The sequence below is a fragment of the Lacerta agilis genome, chromosome 1 (genome assembly GCF_009819535.1).
Source record: "Lacerta agilis isolate rLacAgi1 chromosome 1, rLacAgi1.pri, whole genome shotgun sequence".
Lineage (NCBI taxonomy): Eukaryota > Metazoa > Chordata > Lepidosauria > Squamata > Lacertidae > Lacerta > Lacerta agilis.
In genome coordinates, this window is record NC_046312.1 from 122,870,347 (window position 1) to 122,892,122 (window position 21,776).

At 41.6% G+C, this 21,776-nt stretch overlaps 3 protein-coding genes across 4 annotated transcripts; 1 reads left to right on the plus strand and 2 right to left on the minus strand.

Annotated features, from left to right (window-relative positions):
- Positions 1-1,684: 1,684 nt before the first annotated feature.
- CLK1 (CDC like kinase 1) lies at positions 1,685-13,230 on the minus strand. 2 transcript variants are annotated; one of them, XM_033169402.1, is made up of 13 exons: positions 13,107-13,230; positions 9,723-9,880; positions 9,176-9,401; positions 7,779-7,869; positions 7,347-7,413; positions 6,708-6,824; positions 6,225-6,391; positions 5,988-6,082; positions 5,772-5,901; positions 5,309-5,391; positions 4,223-4,302; positions 2,075-2,165; positions 1,685-1,980 (listed from the first exon to the last, which is right to left on the minus strand). In XM_033169402.1, exons 2-13 carry the CDS (start codon positions 9,878-9,880, stop codon positions 1,837-1,839), a joined length of 1,449 nt encoding a protein of 482 aa, XP_033025293.1. In that variant the 5' UTR covers positions 13,107-13,230; the 3' UTR covers positions 1,685-1,836. The 2 variants fall into 2 exon arrangements, with proteins under 2 accessions (XP_033025293.1, XP_033025301.1); XM_033169410.1 differs by lacking the exons at positions 7,347-7,413; positions 7,779-7,869; positions 9,176-9,401; positions 9,723-9,880; positions 13,107-13,230 and adding an exon at positions 12,420-12,424 and having other exon boundaries at positions 6,708-6,723.
- On the plus strand, positions 11,195-11,622 carry LOC117058353 (coiled-coil-helix-coiled-coil-helix domain-containing protein 7-like). Its single transcript, XM_033169487.1, has one exon. The coding sequence runs from the start codon at positions 11,267-11,269 to the stop codon at positions 11,522-11,524; it is 258 nt and encodes an 85-aa protein (XP_033025378.1). The 5' UTR covers positions 11,195-11,266; the 3' UTR covers positions 11,525-11,622.
- Positions 13,231-15,498: 2,268 nt separating the features above from the next.
- Positions 15,499-21,710, minus strand: PPIL3 (peptidylprolyl isomerase like 3). The gene is made up of 7 exons (XM_033169475.1): positions 21,643-21,710; positions 20,181-20,258; positions 18,639-18,713; positions 17,167-17,260; positions 16,359-16,426; positions 15,990-16,108; positions 15,499-15,797 (listed from the first exon to the last, which is right to left on the minus strand). Exons 2-7 carry the CDS (start codon positions 20,181-20,183, stop codon positions 15,671-15,673), a joined length of 486 nt encoding a protein of 161 aa, XP_033025366.1. The 5' UTR covers positions 20,184-20,258; positions 21,643-21,710; the 3' UTR covers positions 15,499-15,670.
- Between the last annotated feature and the right edge of the window lie 66 nt (positions 21,711-21,776).

Below are 21,776 nucleotides of genomic sequence, written 5' to 3' on the forward strand. Positions count from 1 at the left end.
GAGGCCATACTTGTGTAATTTTGTGTGAAAGATAACTAGATCCAAGCAAGAGTGATGGGATTCCTAACATCACATCATTCCCTGTTCATAATAGCACTGCAATTTGCAGTCACTAAGCTCAATATTCAAACTAAGCTCTTTGCCTTCAGCTTCCTGGTTCTGGTGTTCTTGCACAGTCTTAAGCAGAACCTTGAACAATCTACATTCTCTTTGAAAAATGTATTTTTCTGCCTTGCTGTTAGTTGGAATCGGAATGAACAGATGCAGAGGTTCATCCTCTCAAAAAAGGTTTGCATTGACCATTTTTGAGCAATGTTATTGTATACTACTTTTTAGCTTGTAGTAAACCAAGTCCTCAAAAATGAATGTGACTAGGTTATGTCTAGTGGGGTCTAGATTATTATATGGGTCTACTCTTGAGTAGGACAAGTGTTGAATACAATCCCATTTAAAGGTTAAAAGGATTTGCATTTTAGATACTGAATGTGTGAAAGTGAAAAGGATTCTGGAACCCCAAATAAGCTCAAACTGTCATTTGGATCCCCAATAATTTACATGGTTGGAGAAAGTATTCTTGCTACCAGGATCAGGAAGAGAAAGTGTGTGTTCTTCAGTGCTGCTTTCACTGAAAAAGAATGGAAGGAAACTAGGCAACTCTTGCATACTATCTGCATAAGCTATACTACTTTTCCTCAGACCCCCATGGTTTCTGTCTAAATTGGACCCAAATTGGGGAATTGTCTAAATTGGACCCAAAGTGCATTAGGTGTTCTGAATATCCCAGGTCAGAATATATTCTGGTTACATTCAGCAAGATGTGATATAGCAGATGTGACTCTAGTAGTGGGCCTGCTGGCAGAGTGAGGCAGTCCAGATAGCAGACAGGGAGTGCTACATGGGTTTCTACAGACCAATCTGTTTCAGTACATGCACAGGTCCTGCTTTCCCACCCTGAAATGCCAAAGGAAAAACTAGTGTGTCTGATTCTTCTCCCTCTGTTCATTGTTTCTACTCAAAATGGCTGCTTCTGACCAGTGAAACGTAAGTGGGCAGACTCCAGCTATGTGAATCAGCCACGTGTTGTAAGGTTTTGGATGAGCATTCAGATAGCAAGACCAGTGTGTATACAGTTCCACCAAGATGCAGGTATATACCTACTTCCCTAACAAATGTTCCCAGATTTTGGCCATAAAAACTTGGAATAGGCTCCATTTATAGCAATTGTGCCTTTTTCCTAGTGCATTCATCCTGGACCAAAAGACAGGATACTTCAGGGAGTTTTGTGAAAATGCAGATTCTGTCCTTTTTAAAGGCTTTTTTTAAGCAGGTGGGTTACATTTGGTTCTAGACAATTTTCTAGGGGCGAGAGATTTAAATCAACATGCCTTGCAGAGCAGCTCTCTGAAAACTACAACAGACAGATGGCTATGTCTCCATTACAATGCCAAAGTATATAAGGGGCATGTTCAACAATACAGTACTGATTTACAATTCCTCTATGCTATCTATTAGTTTGCACATCATGTCAAACTGACAAAAGGGTGTGGATTGTTTAACTGTATAGTAGAGAATGCCTGATTGGCAGCCAAACTGGGACAGAACCTGTTGTTCCAACTGCAACAGGGCTGCATGTGTGGTGGTGGTTCAGAAACAAAAGAGTAACATTAAAGACTAGGACAAGTTATTTTTGTCAAATGGTTTATTTCAAGTGGAAGGTTTAACAGATGAACAAGACAATATGAAAAGAAATTTACAGATCTAATTACAAAATAAATACATAAAAAGTCTTAGTTGCTTTTTGACTGACACAGTCTATAATCGCCTAGGGAATTCTATTTATATCTTTTCCTTACACGGGGAAAGGAAAGGATGCTCCAAGGCTTCTGCAAGAGTAATTCTTTTGGCTGGATCATACTCCAACATCCTCCCGATGAGATCAAATAGATTTTCATGGTCTGCATCATGGCACTGCATGAATTCCTTGGGGTAAGGGGAAAAGCAAGTTAGCACCCTGAAACTAAACAAACGAGGGGTAGGGGAAAGTGTGCTATGGTTATGCAGTTACACCTCTTACCTTCAAAGGTTTACAGCGTCTTGCAACGTATCTTCCAGCAGAACTATGCTCATCCCAATCCAACTGGTCATGGTGGAAGTATTTGCGTTTTCTTGTTATGTAAAAAAAGAAGTAGTAATTATGAGTGACAGGCTGCATTCAGTTGCTTGAGATTTCTCATGCAAAAAGGAAGAATGAAGATAGCACCCTAGCTCCACCTCCACGAGTCTGAGGGGCAACCTATGAGGGGTGTAGTGTTCCCTTTCCTGTAAGCTCTCACAGTATTTAGAACTCCATTAAAAAACAGGGTTCCTAAACACATTAAGAGCAGAAATATCTTCCCATGGCAAAAGTTACCCCTTCCAGAAGGCATGAGTTGCATGCTCACCCTGCTACCCTTGTGAAGGGTTTAGAAAACATGAATGGTCATACCTCAGCTCCTGAACAATCGAAAACCGATGTGATCTGGTTTTCGAACGTTCTTTTGGAAGCTGGATATCCAAAGGGGCTTCCGATTGGCTGCAGGAGCTTTGGAAGTGGAACTCGTTCCAAAATGGATTCTGTTTGACTTCTGAGGTATGACTAAACTGTAAACTTCATGTTATTTGCAAGAAACCCAACTTGTACCATTTCCCCTATACAGTGGTACCTCGCAAGACGAATGCCTTGCGCAACGGAGAACTTGCTGGACGAAAGGGTTTTGCGATTTTTTAGCTGACTCGCAAAACGAAAACTAGACGCGAAGAAAACCAAACACAACAACAAGGAGTTTCATTCCGTGAGGCATTTGTCTTGCGTGGTACCACTAAGAATAAGTGTGGCTCTCGGAGGGAGTCGTTTGTGAACCTGAAGCGAGGGAGCGGCGGCGGGGGGAACCTGAAGCGGAGCAGCTCCTCCTGCTTGTATTTGCTGCCGGTGTAGCCCCCTCCTTCCTTGCAGCAGCACAAAGCACGAGCCTGCCCAACAACAATACTACTCCTCCTGCTTCCCCTCAGGCGCAGCTCCGCCGCCCTTCCCTCCCTCCAGCTCCCCCTTCCCAGGCTGGAGCCCGAGCCCGGTCAGGATGCAGCGGCCACTTTCCTGCCCTGCCACCTGAGGGGATGTGGCGGCGGCGGCAAGGACACAAACAACAGTGCTGAGCAGCCCGGCAGAGGCAGAGCTGGGAGTTGCTGCTGGCAACAGGCCCCGACTTTTTTGCCCATAGGAACGCATTAATTCACAAGACGAAATTTTCGCAGAACGAACTGATTTCGTCTTGCGAGGCACCACTGTACAATACTCTAGTAGTCCTGGATACTAAAACTAGCAGTGCACTGAGCACGAATACTACATTGAGCTTACCATGAGTTATGTAAGCCACACATGGTTCCTGCTACTATCCTCAAAAAAGAAACAAGCAGCAAAGTAGTTCAAATAGTGACCCCGTAACTCATCTACACTGGCATTATTAACAAGCCAATTTATACTATACAATGCCATACTCTTGAATATGCACGCTTGAGTGAGATGTGGTCTATAAATATTAAAACAAGTAACTGCAACTAGAGCTGAAAATGCACGAGTTTCAGTTCCTCTAGATTGGTTACATTATGGATTCACTCCCACAAAAGGTAGTGATCAACATGGTTTGCTTTGGATGCGTATTGGACATATATGTAAGGACTATGTCTATGTCCACAGTCAGCGGCCTCTGAACAGCAGGCAGACTATTTTAAAAATTGTTATTTTCCATTCAGGGGGAAATTTACCACATAGCTTCCCCATAATGTGCATCAGTGGAAGTGTTGTCCACACCCATGCAAGGTACACGTGGACACTGTCACCAGTATAAACCAGCCTAAGTTGCACTAGGTCAATTGTTCTGTCAGGAAAAGCATTTCAGCTTGCCAGATTAAACAACACCTCTTTTCCTCCCCTTGTTCTCTCACCCCTGGCAGGGGCCATAAGGAGAGGGGGGCAAGCTTTGTTGAAGCATAAGTAATTAGCTATAGCCGGCCCAATATTCCAAAAAGGAGGGTTTGGACTAGAACACTATTCATTACATCATTTATTTGTGAAGTGGTTGCTATGACAACAATGACCACAAACTGATCAAGGGAAATGTAAAATAGAAATGGATGGCACTGCTATGAGGCGGTTAATAGAAATGGAACCTTTAAAAAAGTTTACCTTGTTTTCTGGACCATATGAATTGGTAGCGGTCCCAGTATCTTTTCCATCATTGCCAGGTGCTCCTTACTGTCATGTGTCTGTTAATAAAGATGGAATATTGCCATATAAGTGTGCTTGATAAACTCAAAAGGAAAGCTAGAACTATTCACAGTATATAAAGCCAACTATTGGAGCGTGTTGCCTTCTGGATTCTCTGGCAGCTGCATAGCTTTGAGGAAAGCAAGTTTGCTTTTGCATTATAGTACCTATACAAGGTAAGGTTAAGTAGTACCTAGCACTCTCCTAAACAGTCAGCTCTCCATAGCAGCTGCAATTTAGTAAGGCTCATGAAACGGAAAAATGGCAATAGGCACCCACTGCAGAGACTACTGGTACAAAGGGACACAGCACTTGCCTCTGAAACTGAAGGAACACCCACCTAAGTCCATGTGAACAAGGGTTTGTACTATTCCATTCCTCTCAAGCCTTTTTGGAATTCAACTAGTCAGTAAATTTGAAATGCAGCGTTGTAGGGCTCCATCAGAAGAGAGGCTGCTGTCCTATTGCAGAACTGAAGGTCAAATACAGGTGAAACTCGAAAAATTAGAATATCGTGGAAAAGTCCCATTTATGTAAGCAATTGTTTTCACTAGCTACTGGAGTTTAATATACAAGATAGACATGCAAAGCAAGATATGTCAAGCCTTTGTTTGTTATAATTATGATGATTATGGCATACAGCTGATGAAAACCCCAAAGTTGAAATTGTTAATTTGGGGTTCTCATCAGCTTTACACCATAATCATCACAATTATAACAAATAAAGGCTTGACATATCTCACTTTGCATGTCATGAGTCTATCTCATATATTAGTTTCACCTTTTAAGTTGAATTAAAGAAATGAACCTTTCCACAATATTCTAATTTTTCAAGTTTCACCTGTACTTCACACAAACAAGTTTATTCTGATTCATCAGGTTAACATTAAAAAAACAAAATGTAACTATTGGTTTTTATGATAGCATTTTCTGTAAAACATCACGTGTTCCGAAGTAAGATTTGTCACTGCTGTCTCTATATCCAATGTTTCTGCAGTTACATACCGGAAATACTGTGAATCCAAGGTAATATTCAATAAGAATGCAGCCAATGCTCCAAACATCGCAAGGCTGTGACCATCCCAAGGCTGTGGGGAGAGAAAATAAATTATGAACACTAAGTCATGTAGCTTTTTCAGACCTATGGTGTTACTGATCTGTAACTGAATTGCTTAAAGAGCTCTTCAAACAGGTTCGTGTATTTTGTAAATGGGAAAGTCACAAAACAGACTGCCTAAAAAAGAAACCCTAATTCTAATGTAAGTTTAAGATGAAACAAACATTTGCTACACTTAGAACTACTTAGAATTAGCATTCAAGTTGAAATTCCAAAATGCACAGGGTGCCAAGGTGGTGAACAGAAACTGATACTAGCAACTCCTAAAGCAGCCTCACTAAGCAATGGTCTAAAAATGACTCACAAAAGTACTGTAAGAAAAGTAACTTTCTAGACTACTTTTCTACTTACCCAAAATAACTTCAGGAGCTCTGTAATGCCTTGTAGACACAAGAGTACTATGATGTTCATAGTCGTATGTTGCACTTCCAAAATCCACAACTTTGATATCTGGATTTTTCAGTGTACGCTCATCACGTTTCTGAAACATACCACAATTACTAAGCATACACGCAAAAGAGATAAATGGCGAGAGAAGCTTTTTAATGTAAGAAATGAGAGATTTACCAGTTTGGGGTTGTATGCTTCCGTGTAGTCAGACTTCACAAACAGTATGTTTTCAGGCTTCAGGTCCGTATGGGTTAGCTTGTTTGAATGCAAAACTGTAAAAAGTCAGAAAATTATTACAAGAGATGTTAAACAGAACACTGCTCCTACATATACTATGCATTGTGCTTTTTCTTTTACTACTAACTGCTTCAAGAGACATTTTAGAAACAGAAATAAAGTGCTATGTGTACTTACAGTTTACAGATTTGCAAATCTGGTAAGCCATTCGTCTAATGTGGTCAAGACTGAATGGCAGAAAACTGTTTTCTTTAATGAAGTCATATGTACTGAGTCCCAGCAGTTCAAACACAATGCAAACATGGCCATGATGTTCAAACCATTCCAACATCTGGACACAGCGACTGTAAATACAATAATGTCATTCAGAAGATGCTACAAAATAGTCAGGATAATACCCAATGTTAGTTATACTAACAGTAGACCCACTGAAAGCCCATTTATCTTAATAGGAGTACTCAAAATTCAACTCGGCTAGAGATGATCCAGGGTTCTCAACTGAGCTTACAAACTTAAAATTTAACACAAACAAGAAAATTGTATTCAGTACACCAATGAAAGCCCCCATTATTTTCTTCTCAAAAGAAATCACACAAATACACACAAAAGCATAAGCATGCAAGCATTTGCAAAAACTTCACATTATTATAATATACTTACAATATGTTGTTAGGATCTGAAGTATTTATGTGCTCCAGTACTTTTATTTCTGAACGAGCTGCTTCTGTGTATCTATCAACATTTTTGACTATTTTTACTGCTACATGTCTGCCTCCCCTAAAAAAAAGTTTAGAAGAGTCACAAGACTACTCCGTGGTATAAAGCAAAGTTTAAACAAGTTTTGTTCAGTTAAACAACTATTCATATCAACACTTAAATTATTTCTAGCATATTATTTTGATGGCAATGCATATTATTTTGACAGGAAATGACAAGCTGAATGAACAATTGTATCTGGGAAATGCTGAACCACAAAAAGCTGGTGTATCCATTTTATTATTGCTCTAATAGCACCACGGTGCCTTACAAAGCAACAAACAAAAAGATCCCCTTTCTGAGGAGCTTACAACTTAGATTTAGACAATGAAAAGACAGAGGAAGTGAGACCAGATGGGAAAGGGAGATGAGCATGTGTAAGTGCCATCATAAGTACCTAGGTTTCTTTGTTTCATCTGGGGAAAAAGAACTAAGGGGTTATGGAAAAAGCTTCATGGAAGGTGGGTTCTCTAGAAGGATCTGAGAAAGACATGTGCCACCAGTTAGGTGTCAGGCTCTTACAAGAAAAACAGTTAAACTTACGCTTTGTTATCAATACACTCCACGACTTTCCCAAAAGCACCTTCACCCAGAATACTGACTATTTCATCTAAAAACAGAGTGGAGAAATTAGTTATACAAACAGTGGTGTATTTTCATTATTCAAAATACCATGCTATGTTCTAGGTAGTGCCGCTATGTTAAAAAAAGTGTAACTAGACATCTTTAAAATATTTAATTGGACAACTCTTCAAGACAGTTATGTCTATCTCATTCTAAATTAACTTGCTCACTATATAAGAAGTTCCAATTAAAATTTAACTTCTATATAAAAATAATCTCCCCCCAAAGAAAAAAACAAAACACAGAACAAAAAACCAAAGAAAGGAAAGGACTTCCAAAGACTCCTGGCTTCTTATCTAAAAGAAATTATTCTATCTGAAAAGTGTATAAGTTTTGAAAAATATTCTATACATCTTGCACTTAGTACGTCTCCACTCTGACAGATCAGGTGACCCTCCTCATCATCCTCTACACTCCTCGATCTTTTCCTTCGATGACTCCTCTGGTAACGGCAAGTGCGCGGCACCAAGATCATCCAGCCAATCAATAAACCCGAGTGAATTCAGGGCAGAATACGAAATTCATTCAGCAGGGAGATATTCAGGCATTCAGATACGCGCCAGGCCACAAACGGTTGGCAGGAACAATTTCAAATTCCCCAGAATTTCACAGGGCACATAGTTTAGGGTTACAGGAGAAAAACATGGCAAGGAACAGATTTTCAGATAAGGTACTTCAAGTGGCAAGGCAATAACACACAATATAAACGCTTTTAAAAATATGGTTCACTAGAAAAACTATATATTTTAAGATTTGCAAATAAAATGTCTTCTGTTTAATGCTGTAACATAACAAGCACTGGAATTTATACTGCATAATGTGCAGCCTTTTACTGGTAAATAAGGAGTGTCAACAAAATGTAAAGCGTTTAAAGTACATATTGTACAGTACACATAATTTGTTATAGGTGTTCTGTGAGTAATGTCAAAAGCCACAAAACCTACTTAACTGCACACAGCCACCACTTCAGTTGAGGAGATATGTGCATTACACATATCCATCCTGATCGTTACACAGCACCCACTGCTATCCTTGTGGACATCTCCCTCCCTCAGCCAATTATCAGCACCACTTCTGCCAGTGCTGATCCACTGCTGGATGGTTGGGAGTGGGGAAGAGAAATGTGTGGACCAAGTCCCTCAGCTGAGAACCCAACAGTACTAGCTGTACTAAACATGCAACTCCCTTCCTTGGAGCACCTATGTGCTAGCTTGGTTAAGATAGATCGGTGCAAAGAAACTTGTTTCCCTGCACCATCAACCTTCCTGATTTGGGATCATGGTCTTGACTAGCTGTTCTGCAAAGGTTATGAGAGATTACGTTAATCTAATAAATAGTGTTTAACATTTAACACAACAGCATCAGCATCAGTTTACAAGGCATTTATTCCACTTTCATTTTTGTACTGTCCAATAAGACATTCAGAATGTAACTTGAAGCCATTGGTTCCACTTAATTTGCCTAACAGGGGAAACAATATTCATGGTGCATCTTAGCCATACTTCCAACAAACGACTAGTTCAGGTATTCAAACAGAAAAGTGGAATACTGCCTGATAACCAATACTAATAACACTAGAAAATATTTGTCTACATGTTACAGAACTTTCCCATTTCAGGAACGTAAGATCTAGCAGAAAAAGCATACTTCTATGCTAAAATACATCTCCAACTCGCTTCACTTGTGTGATTATTCAAGTGAATAGTTATATGTATAATCACATTCAAGGTGCTCTAAATTATACATACCGCGTGTGAATGATGTGATTTACTATGATGAGTCTTGTGTTTTCTTTTGTAACTGCTTCCACCGCTATGCCCCGATGACTTGCTACTGTGGTTGTGATAACCATTTTCATGGTCTCTGCAATGGTGCCTGGTTTCAGACAGTTGACTGTAGTTGTATCTGTATTCTTCAACATAACGGCGTTCATGATTATCTCTTTCATGGAAGGAGCTGGCATCTGAATAAAGGCTAGAAGAGAAACAAACAAAAGAATCTAATGTGGAACATTAAACTAGCAGTTCTCATGCATGCAAGTTATGTCTGTTTGTGTGTATTTCAAATTCAGACTGAGATTTAAGGAATTCATTGGAAATTTTAAGACAGAAGTTGGATGGCCATCTGTCATGGATGCTTTAGTTGAGATTTCTGCATCAAAGGGGGTTGGATTAGATGACCCTCCAGGTCCCTTCCAACTCAACAATTCTATGATATAGTGCTAAATTTAATAAAATCTAAATAAACACTTGAAGATACAGACTTGCCATATGGGGTGGGGGCGAACTAACTCACCTATCATAGGTTTGGGTTTGAGTATATCTGCTGCGCTTTTTCTCATGCGTACTGCTGTATGATTCTCTTCTTCTCTTATGATGGCTGCTGCCTTTTTTAGGATCCAAACATTGTTTTTCTTCCCAATCAGAATAGTTTGTTTGCTTTGAATACCGCATCTGTAAATACATACATTTATGAGACAAAAAGTCAACAGTAACTATTAATATATACACCAGTTTTAGAACTATTTCCAGTAAATCTCTCTCTTCCTTTCAGACAGTCTATTGAGCAGTGCAATGAGATCAAACTTAAATATACAATTTAAATGGCTTCAATTCTACCACAGTCAAATGATAATTTTTTTATTGGGGCCCTATACTTTGAAGCACAGAAATGCCTCAGACTCATATTAACAGTAATTATTTGAATAGGACCAATCCATATTCACAGTGCAGTGTAAGCTTTTGAACTACACAAATCTTGCATTAAAAAATTAACATATAAACAGAAAAGAACAAGAACAAACTGATCAGAAGTATTGCCACAAAGTTACTATGCAAGCTTGCATATTTTTGTACCATTGGTTGCTCCTAATAAAGCATTTTACTTACCATGTAATTACTTCGTCTGGGCTGACAGTGCTGCTCATTTTTAACCCACACTTGCTTTAATTCTCAGTGTGAGAGTTCAGTACATTTTAGCAACAAGTTACTCTTAATGATTATACTCAAAACTGCTGCAACCTAAAACACAGCAACGAGACTAAATACTACCAACGGCTTATGCAACTGACTAGCTGGGATTTCCAAAATACCGCAGTGACAGGAATCCCCATTCATGCACTGCAATATGAAGCCTAACATGGAAAAAAGCACTAATATTAATGGAAAAACATGGCACTTCACACCCCACAGTACAGATCAAGTGCCGAAAATCGAAACCCCTTGAAATGCCCCAGCGTGAGCAGTCTTGCCTTCCAGAGCCAGCACACCATAAGAGCTTTTCAGCTCTCCACATTGCTTGCTGGGCTCTGAAAGGCTCCTGGCAAGATCTTGTGAGGTCACCTGAGATCTCAGGATAGCCTCCCAGAGCCCAGTAAGCAAGGAGAAGAGCTTAAAAGCTCTTTTTGTGCATGGTTAGTTTTAAAGCATGCCACCTTCTGTGCGTTTAATTTCTGCAATTTCAACTGGCCAGCCAACATCCACATTAAAGTTGAAATTGTACAAGTTAAACATGCCTCAGATATGAATTACATGTATAGCCAGTGGCAAAATGTGCCCACAAATTTGGGCAACTTGTATGCCAATACAGTATTGCTATGCTAATAGAATTATATATTACTGGGCATTAACACCATAGGATTTCAACTTTTTTAAACCAGCCATCCCCCTTTGTATACAAACTATAGTAGCAACCCAACTGAAACTGACATAATCAACCACAAACACACAAAAACAAAAGGAAGCTTTTCGAATTGGAAGCGAGTCCCGAGCCCGGGAGTCAGTTTTCCACGCGGCGGGTGAGGTGCTATCTTTAAAGTACCACCACAAACCAATATCTTTATGTCTAGAAAACTGCAACGTCTTCGAAATCATGACATAAATCCCTGCCTTGTGGAAGCAGATGCCTCTAGCAAATGTATGGATAAGAATAACTACAATAGAGATGCATGCACCCTGTACTTTTTAAGATACAAGAGCTGCAAAAAGTTTTGGAATGGGATCGTGATGCAGAGAAGAAAAGATGGAATCAAACCAGATATGCCTACAGGAGAAGAGAGAGAGAAGATCCTGGCATCAATAGGAAGAATACCATACTGATTGTGCAGTGTTACAGTGGTGTTGTTGCAAGCAAGACATTCTGGAAAGAATGTTGAAAAACACCTTTAGACTAGGTGGCCATTGTTGCCACCTTCTTAAACACCTTTGTACAATGCCCTTCTGAACAATAGTATAGGGCATTTGCTCTACAATTTAGGTTATTGCCTCTTATTGAAAAGAAAGCAGAAACCTGAAGCCTTGATGACTATCGGAAAGTAACTTACATGGCATGTAAGAGAAACATTTAGTAATAAATCAGCGTTTTTAATGACAAAAACAAAAGGAACAAGTGACTGACACTGTATAGTTCAGCTACCCAATACCTAGATATACTTCACAGTGTTTGACTGTATTTCAGTAAATGCTCTTTGACATGAAGTGAGAAGCAAGCCTCCTTGGAGATGGCATACCCTAGCTGGGGCGCCACCAGTTGCCAGCCACCACCACATCTCTGATGGAAGGGAAAACAGAAGGATCTCAGATGAGTAAGACCCGAGCGTCCAGACAGGCACATATTCAGATGGGTGATGCCTACCGGTTTGACTCCTCTTTTTCTTTCTTGTGGCCCACTTAACTGGGAGGTACTAAGAACAAGGCCTTTTCTGGTGGTGACACTGGAGTTCAGTCCACTCTTCCCATGGGGCAGCAACAGCACCACCACCACAGGCTTTTCTTCTCTTTCCTGCTTTAGCCAGGCTATGCAAACTTCCTTTTCCTTATTAACAAACAGTCCCTTTTCGCAATTTTAACCACCGCCCTTAGTTTTAGCAAGGCCAATACTCGTGTATGTATACAGAGTACGGTTTCCGGGGGGGGGGGGGGACGGACGAGGAAAAGGAACCGAACAAGCAGAGAGGGAGAAAAATGAGACTTCTGGCTAGTGATTTTCCCCAACCGGATTTATTCTCCTTTCCAATCTCCTTTCCGTCCACTTCCATTCCTCTTTCGTAATTTTTGTGATACCATTTGTTACTGCAGAAGGGTTGCCAGGTAATGTTGATGTTGTTTGTCGTTTTTACAACAACCCCCTTAATATATATCCCTTCAGTCCTGCTCGCGGCTGTGCTATAACCACAACACTTATTACTACGACGCCGGTGACGCACTGGGAAATTATGTCGCTCGTTTGTTCGCCCTGTCTGGGGGTTCCTCGATCTCGGAGAAATCGGGGGAGACGACACAAAAAGCAGGTGGTTCTGCCGCCTCCCCCCCGACATGTGTGAGCCGAGGAAGCGCCAAGAAAGCGGAGCAATTTCTCAGAGGAGCTTGGACGGTTAGAAAGGGACGCGACGTGCCTTTCGCGTAGGCGACGCCAAACCGAAGGCCTCGAAGCCATTTTAAGCTCTCCTTCCCTGAGGAGAACATGGCGGGAAGGGCTCGGCTTTGGAGCGAGGGAGGGAAACCATTCTCGACCCGCCAACCCAACCCCATCCCGGTGCGTTTCTCCCTGAGGGAAAAAAACCTGAGGTAAAAATAGGAGAGGCTTCCCCTCCCCCCCCCCTCGAATCCTTCCCCTCACACGCCATTACTACCGGCCGTTCCGTGGTCCCGACCCATCCGCTGACCCACACCCGACACTTACCGCTCTCCTTTTCGGAGTAGACTCCGCTTCTCAAAAGGCGCCTCCGGACACGACGAGCCTTCCCGTTTCTCCTCCTCTCCGGCCTCAGCAACCGCGGCTAGAAAACAACAACCCGTCCGCCTCGACAAAATGGCGCCGGCTGCGAGGAACCTTCTGGAAGTTGGAAGGTCGTCACAATAGCTGTGCGTGTGCGGCTGCGTCACGGGCCTCGCGCCCCAAGGCGTTTGGATTGGATGGAATAAGCCCCGCCCACCTGTTTCGCTGGTCGGTGTGTGTTAATCCTGATTCTGTTATTCTATTCCTTGGCCCTAGGAGGCAACTCCAGGCAGAAGTCCCTTCGCCCCCACGATAAAATATTTTGAGTCTCCCCCCCCCAAAAAAAAAAGTTAATGGGCATAAGGCCCTAGGGTTGCCATATTTCAAAAAGTGAAAATCCTGACAAAAGCTGAACTTTTGGGGGGCAAAGTTGTTCTAAGAAAAACCTGCCCTTATTCCCTTATGGGGGTACACAAGAGCCCTTGCAAAGTCCCTTGCAGGTTCTTCCATTGGCAGGAGTAAAAAACAGGCCAACCAGAGAAGACTGAGAGGCAAAGTAAGCTTGATCTTTATTGAAGCTGTTGCAACAACGGTGTTTCTCAGGGAAAAAAGACCCAGAACAATGCAGGTATAAAGACATTTCTAAGAATAATAATAATAATAAATCCCGCCTGGAGTCTTGCCCACCCCCAGAAACATCATCCAGTCAGCAGAAGAGATGTAACCCAAGACCACTAACCCCCCCCCCCAATACATCAGAGCTACATCACAAATTGGGAGGGTCAGAGGAGGTAACTTGGGAATTTTCAACACCTGTGCCATCTCTGCTTGACACCTCCCAGACACACATTTCTGCAAAACAAAGGTTTCCTGCCCCGGCCAGTAGGGCTAATGGCTGTTCCTTTGTGAGAGAAATGGCCCATCATCTGGCCCTCAAGCAGAGACTTCTCACCTTCTCCCTGCAGATGAAAACACTTGGCCAGCTAGGAGTCAAAATGGAGTGAGGCCTGTCTTTCTGTGCTGTTTTCAGACATGTGGCCTTATTTGTTTAGTAAATTAATAACAATCATTATATAAATATATGAAAGACCTTGAAATTCTTACAACATTGTTGAGCTTCTTTTATTCTGCAGTGGGGTTTTTTCTGTGGGGACGCTGGGGTACGTATACCCCTAAACATTTTGTGAATCTTTGTACTTTTGTCCATTTACTGTATTTATTTTTCCCGATTTGAACTATAAAATGGTGATTTTCTTGTCAAAATGAAAGTAAAGGTAAAGGTACCCCTGACTGTTGGGTCCAGTCGCAGACGACTCTCGGGTTGCATGCTCCTCTCGCTCTATATAGGCTGAGGGAGCGCCGTTTGTCCGCAGACAGCTTCTGGGTCTTGTGGCCACCATGACTAAGCTGCTTCTGGCGAACCAGAGCAGCGCACGAAAACGCCGTTTTACCTTTCCACCGGAGCGGTACGTATTGATCTACTTGCACTTTGACGTGCTTTCGAACTGCTAGGTGGGCAGGAGCTGGGACCGAACAATGGGAGCTCACCCCGTCACGGGGATTCAAACCGCCAACTTTCTGATCGGCAAGCCCTAGGCTCTGTGGTTTAGACCACAGCGCCACCCGCATCCCAAACTGAAAGTACGTACTCCTAAACATTTTTTTAAGAAAAAAAGCATTGAGTTTCTGAGCTATTTTTATGGATAATTGCCCAAATGTATACTGCCAACAAGTGTTGCCGTACATCCAGATTTTGCCGGGCATTTTTTTATGCCTCTGCATACTGCTAACGATGGCTATGTCTGGGACTTTCTGGACGTATGGCAAACCTTGATGTGGGGCAGGTTGCCATTTTGAGAGAGAGAGGGAGAGAGATTTAATGTTTTTTGTGTCCCCATCTAATCTTGCCCCTTTCAATAAATAGAGAGAGACAGAGATTAGATTAGATGGGGGCACGCAAAGCGTTTTTTTTTTAAAATCAAGATCCCTGCACCTGCTCAGCTCATGGGCCTGTTTGGAAAAGTTGTGTTTCGCTTCGCAAGAGGGCAAAGTCAATTTGGAGCAAGGAGGCTTCTTCTATGGGCTGCATTTTGGCTGGGTGTGAGGGAGTCCTGGAGGGAGGTGCACTGAGATGTAGGCACTTACTGGGTGTGTAGATGAGGCCTGACATAAGGTTGTGGGACTATTACACCATTTGCCCCGACTGTTCAACCAACCCGGCCTTGAAGACAAGTCAGCATACAAAGCATTTTGAAAGAACAGCTGGTATAATCCAGTTGGAACTTCAACAGGGAAACATGACTTGATTAAAATATATATACGTATTTATTTATTTTTTTAAAAAATTACATCCAGGTTTGTTAAATGTGTACAATTTCATACATCAAAAGGTGGCTTTTCCCTCCGTGAAATGCTGAAATTTCAACAGCTTGGGAAGTCTGTAATTCCAAGAGAATGCACAAGCCCATCTGTCTTCAAAGACCCACCAGCAGTTTTTCAAGCCAGGAATCTGAATGGGCGCTTTGCAGCTATTGAGCAAAGGGGTTGGCATGAATTGTAACATCTTTAACATGGACGTCATTAAGGGGGCGGAATGTCTTCTCGTTCACTGGCAGTTTCTCCAGCTCATCCAGGGTATCCAAGCCATCGATTACCCTGTTTGAGCAGGCAAGAAATGAAAAATAGCAATGAGAACCTCCTTGCACAGAAAGGCACAAACTTCTGATGACAATTTTTCAACCTACATAAAAACTTAAGGCTGGCATGACGGAGTTCATGTGGCCGCCAGCTCTAGTATGATGACAGAATTAAATCTTGCATTATACAATTCAATACCGTCATACTCACTTCCCAAACACAGTGTATTTCATGTCCAGGTGTGGCTGTTTGCCATAGGTGATGAAGAATTGAGACCCATTTGTATTCGGACCATTATTTGCCATAGAAACAACTCCACGGACACTGTGCTGAGAGAAGAAGATGGAAAATGGGAGTGGGGACCCAAAAACAAGGGTGTTGTTTTTTATTATAGCTTTTTTCTCCTGCCTTTTACCAGATGGTCTTAAAATGTAACACACTAAAATGCAATAAATTATCATTATATGCTACTACATCTCTGGGTTTGTTTCGTTTCCTTCCAAGCCAAAAAAGGGCAACTTCCCTGTTCACATAAACGTACAGCAACAAGAAACTGTTAATGAACAAAGCAAAACATACTTTTAAGTATTCACTGTATTCATCTTCAAATTTTCTGCCCCAAATGCTATTTCCTCCTTTTCCGGTGCCTGAAAGATCAAGAGGGATGGGGGAGGTTGAGTAGACAGGTTAGTAGGATTCCTACAAATTCAGGCACCTTTTCCCCATGACCACAACATACACATATCTCCCTTAAGTCCTTAGCAAATTGGTGATGACTAAGCAATAGGAGATGTCCTCTCTGATTTGTGCTGCTGTTTGAAAAATCAGGCAAGAAATAGTGAAAAGACTTTTGCTCATGCCATTTCTCATCTCTCAAAAATCTCACCGCAGATCAGAGAACACCCCATCCCTCTCCCCTGAGCTCCCCAAATATGCAAGACAGTCATGCAAACATACTGCAAGGCATCTACAGGGTAGAAAGAGCCAAAATTGGGAGGACTATATTGTACCTAGGGGACGCAGGTGGCGCTGTGGTCTAAACCACAGAGCCTAGGGCTTGCCGATCAGAAGGTCGGCGGTTCGAATCCCCGCGAAGGGGTGAGCTCCCGTTGCTCGGTCCCAGCAGTTCGAAAGCACGTCAAAAGTGCAAGGAGATAAATAGGTACCGCTCCGGCGGGAAGGTAAATGGCGTTTCCATGCGCTGCTCTGGTTCGCCAGAAGCGGCTTTGTCATGCTGGCCACATGACCCGGAAGCTGTATGCCGGCTCCCTTGGCCAGTAACACAAGATGAGCACCGCGACCCCAGAGTCGGACACGACTGGGCCTAATGGTCAGGGGTCCCTTTACCTTTAGGTAAACTTTACCTAACTTTAAAAAAAGGAATTACCTGTTGGATCTCCAGTCTGCACCATAAATCCTTTGATATTCCGGTGAAAAATACAGCCATTGTAGAAGTTACTAGCGCAGAGTGCCAGAAAATTCTAGAAAAAGAACCAGAGGGCTAGTTAAGAAATAAACCAGCAGTAAAATGCAAAATGGTACGAGGACATAAAATTTTGTCCCCTTTGAATCACATGTTCCTTTCTTTCCCCCTTTTCCCCCTTTTCTTTCCAACACTCACTGCAGTAACCTTCAAATTATTTAAACCAATTTTTTTTTGCCAATCTGATTTTTTGTGGAGTTAGAAAATCCAGATTAAAATGTAACAAAATTTTGGTAATAACAACTGTGTGTAAAACTTGCATAGACAAGCTGCTGGCAATGCACAATAAATCCCTGCCTGGAAGCACCTTTCATGTAACCAGCATTCACTGATATCAATATAGCTATAATGGAGAAAATTCTGCATAATTTGAGATTTAGACAAGGACTAAAACCTCCAGACAAATTTAATACAATTTGGCATCCCTTCATTACATACACAGTGGAAGCACCTTTTTGAAGACAACCTTGACAAATCTGGAATGATACTTGGGAATCAAATAACGTAAATAGTCTTCCTTTATATGTATACAACTTTTATTCTTGCTTTTTTCTTTCATTCTCTTTTTTCTTTTCTTCCTTTTTATTCTTGCTTGGTTTTTCATCTTTTAATTTTTATCTGTTGTTATGAAATAACAAATCTTTACCCTAACGCCACATTCATTTATGTTACGTTCTACTATTTGCAGCCAATGGAATGAACTGAAGACTGGCTTATCTTTATCTGGTGAAACTATTCTGAAAGCAGAACGTGCCTCAAAGGAAACTGGATCAACGGGTGCAAAGGCGTCAGGGCATAGCTTTATTAATTACAGCAGACTGCCTATTAAGGAATGAAAGCACCTATTCTAACAGGAAACAAGGATGGTTCACTAACCCTACCTATCTTTTCATGTTTGATTGTACCTTAATGAGAATTTAATTTAACTGAATTATTTTATTCCCTTTATATCCAACCATTTCCTCCCAGGAGCTGAAGGTGGCGAACATGATTCTACTCCTCCCCATTTAATCCCTACAAAAACCCCATTTGGTAGGTTAAGCTAAGAGTGACCCAGTGTCACCCATTTAGCATCATGGTGGAGTGGAGGATTTGAAGAACCCTGGTCTCCCAGGTACTAGTCCAACACAACTAACCCATCGCACCGGCTCTCAATTTGGTATATGAAATCTAAACATGGAAGGCGGCTGCTCATATTATTTAACAGACAGAGGTGGGCAACCTGTGGTCCTTAGCCTAATTTCAACAGCTCTTTGCAAGCCATCAGTTCAGACCTCTGGAAAGAACAATGTGTCCTATCCTCCTCTCCTGTGGTGTGTTTGGGGGGCAAGAGAGAGAGAGAGAGAGAGAGAGAGAGAGAGAGAACCATCACTTACTTCACATGCCCTGGGTGCTCTTTCACAGAATAGCTCTATTTTAATTTCTCCCACATCGGTGTGTAGGGTCACAGCCTGGGGAGGAGAAAGGGAAAATTAAGTTATGTTATTTATTCACAGCAGTCCGGGCAAACAGCAGCAAAATCAACAATACCATTAAGCCGGGTTATCTCAGAGCAAGAGGAGAAGCACACACAAAAGTATCTTAAAATTATTTACAGACAGCCAAAAAGTTTAATATTTATTCTTTTATTTTATTTATTTTTTGAATTTATATGCCGCCCTACACGCAGAGATCTCAGGGTGGTTCACAGAACAAAATCAAAATATAAAACCACAGTATATATATGTAATCAAAATAAAAACAACCACCCAATAACATCCCCCCCCCATTCTGTTTAGCTATCCTTTTGCAAGTACAGTAAAGTAATGCATTTCCACAACTAGTTAGCTTCCCCCCACCCCCTCAGGTGTCTGGCTCAGAATGCACACATAGAATATCAGGATGCAAAAAAAAAAAAAAAACACCTCTCTCTTCAAACAGGCAGGTTTTCCAATTGTGGAAACTTGACCCCCACTTGCAGGAATTACAATGCAAGGAGGTACCGGTATGAACATTCAACTGGCTTCCGCAAAGATGCTTCAGGAATGTTTAGCAAAAAGGCCTAAAGAGCATTTGTGTTGCAAGCCCTGATCAAGTCTGCAGCCCAGAGGAAAAAATAATTCACCTGCAAGGTATTTATGTAGGATAGATCCTATGCATATGACAAAGGAAGTACATGCAACTGAGTTAAAGGTCACAGTCTGGGAAGTGGGGAAGAATTAAAATCTTATATCAAGCATGCCCATCATTAGTTTTTAGTTAAAGCTATGCAATCCAGGCTTTAGCATCTGTTTTATATAATTATTACTGTATTGATTTTGTTCATTTGTTTCAATGTTTTTATTATGTTTTATTCTATTTTACATGTACGGTAGACCCGCAACTTTGGCACATTTAACTTGTGCGCATTCAGCTTTATGCACTTGGTAAAACAGTAACAATGATAATTTAAAGGTGGGGCGGAAACTTTTGCAATCCCACCTGCCATTGCACCCGATGTGTTTTCACTATGTGTGATTTTGGCTTTATGCACTATCCATGGAACGTAACCACCGTATAAGTTCCAGGTCTACTGCATTGTAAATCGCTTTTTAATGTAAAGTGATATACAAGTCTAAGAAAGAAAACTTTTTTAAAAAATTAAAAATGTGAGGATTACCAAGATAATGTGTGAGAAGTACTTTATATCATCATCATCATCATTATTTAACAACAACAACAACAACAACAACAACAACAACAACAAAATTTACCGGTATATGCTGCCTTATACCCGAAGATCACAGAACAAAATCAAAATATAAAACCACAAAATATAATCAAAATAAAAACATTTGGATTACATAAATAACTTTATGAAACTAAACTGGAAGAATATTTATGGAAGTCTCCAATGGTTATCTTAAAAGCAGATAAGATACTGAAACAACCAGTCTTACCATCTTTGCTGGCCAGGAATGCAAAGCATATCAGTCAGAAGAGGCAAAACCATCTGAACCTGTCAGGATTTCACAACTCTGTGAGGAAAGAGCATAATGGTATGCCATGGGATGTGGGAGAGAAAGAGTATGTCAAATCAGTTCGTTGCTTTTTTATTTTTTAAGAAGATCACCAGCAGCAACATCATAATCTTACCCCTTTTGCCTTCACCCACTCCTTGCTGTATTAAAAAAAAAGGCTGATATTTTTTCTAGGATAATAAGATACCCCAAAGAAAACAGCAACCTCATCTATTCACCACTGATGTAACAACAACCCCATTTTGGGATCCCTTCCACATAGGCTGCTAGCAGATATACGCATTTTGTTTTCCCTCTCCATGGGAACCTTTAAATTTGAGATTCTGCATTTCCCATCTGGAAATAGTAAGTACATGTCTATCCTTAAGAATCAGGTGATCTGACCTTAAGGACAGCTCTATACCAGTGTTTTTCAACCACTGTTCCGCGGCACACTAGTGTGCCGCGAGATGTTGCCTGGTGTGCCGTGGGAAAAATTGAAAAATTACTTTATATATAGTCAATATAGGCACAGAGTTAATTTTTTTAACATTTTCTAATGGTGGTGTGCCTCGTGATTTTTTTCATGAAACAAGTGTGCCTTTGCCCAAAAAAGGTTGAAAAACACTGCTCTATACATCATTCCCCACACCTGTCTCCCACACTCCTGTCATTCCTATGTACATCTACATCAATGTTAAAGCTATTTAATATTGTTGTTGTTCAGTCGTGTCCGACTCTTCGTGACCCCATGGACCAGAGCACGCCAGGCACGCCTATCCTTCACTGCCTCCCGCAGTTTGGCCATTTAATATTACATCAGCATTAAAGGTACGTTTAATATTGAGGTATACCAAATCCATTGCTTTGTGAAACCTGATCCAGGGGTGCCAACTTGAATACAATATGGGGGGGGGGGGAGAGAGACCCCTTGGCTCCTATGACCTGATCCTAAGCATGTTTACTCAGAAGTAAACACTGAACTGGGGTGGGACGTACATCCAAAGAGCAAAGATATAACCTGATCTGAAGAAAAAACGCCGAGTTCAGGAGCACTTTCTCCCAGGTAAGCGAAATAACAGGGACGCAGCATCCATCCATCCTTCCTTCCTTTCTCTCTCTCTCTCTCTCTACTTTGTTTAGGGAAGTTTTTGATGTTTAAACATGTTTTTAATATTCTGTTGGGAGCCGCCCAGGGTGGCAGATGGGCGGGGTATAAAGAAGAAGGAGGCCAGTGAAAATCAAGGCTGCAATTGCAGCTACGAACTCTTTTTTTTAATTGTTTATTGTTGCAGAAATCCGTTTTGATCAACCCGCTTCATCTCCACCCAACCCGCTGCAAAAGGGCGGATCCTGCACTGCTAAAGGGTCGGGCTCTGATCCTGCGCCGCTCACCGCTTACCTAAGAAGGGACGGCAGTCCAGGCAGCCTGGGCGCCGCTTTGCTCCTCGTGGGGCCAAGGCAGGAAGTAGCGCTTCCCCGAGCCTGAGAGCCCGCCGGGAGGGGAGGAGGCGGCGCCGGATTTGGTCCGCGGAG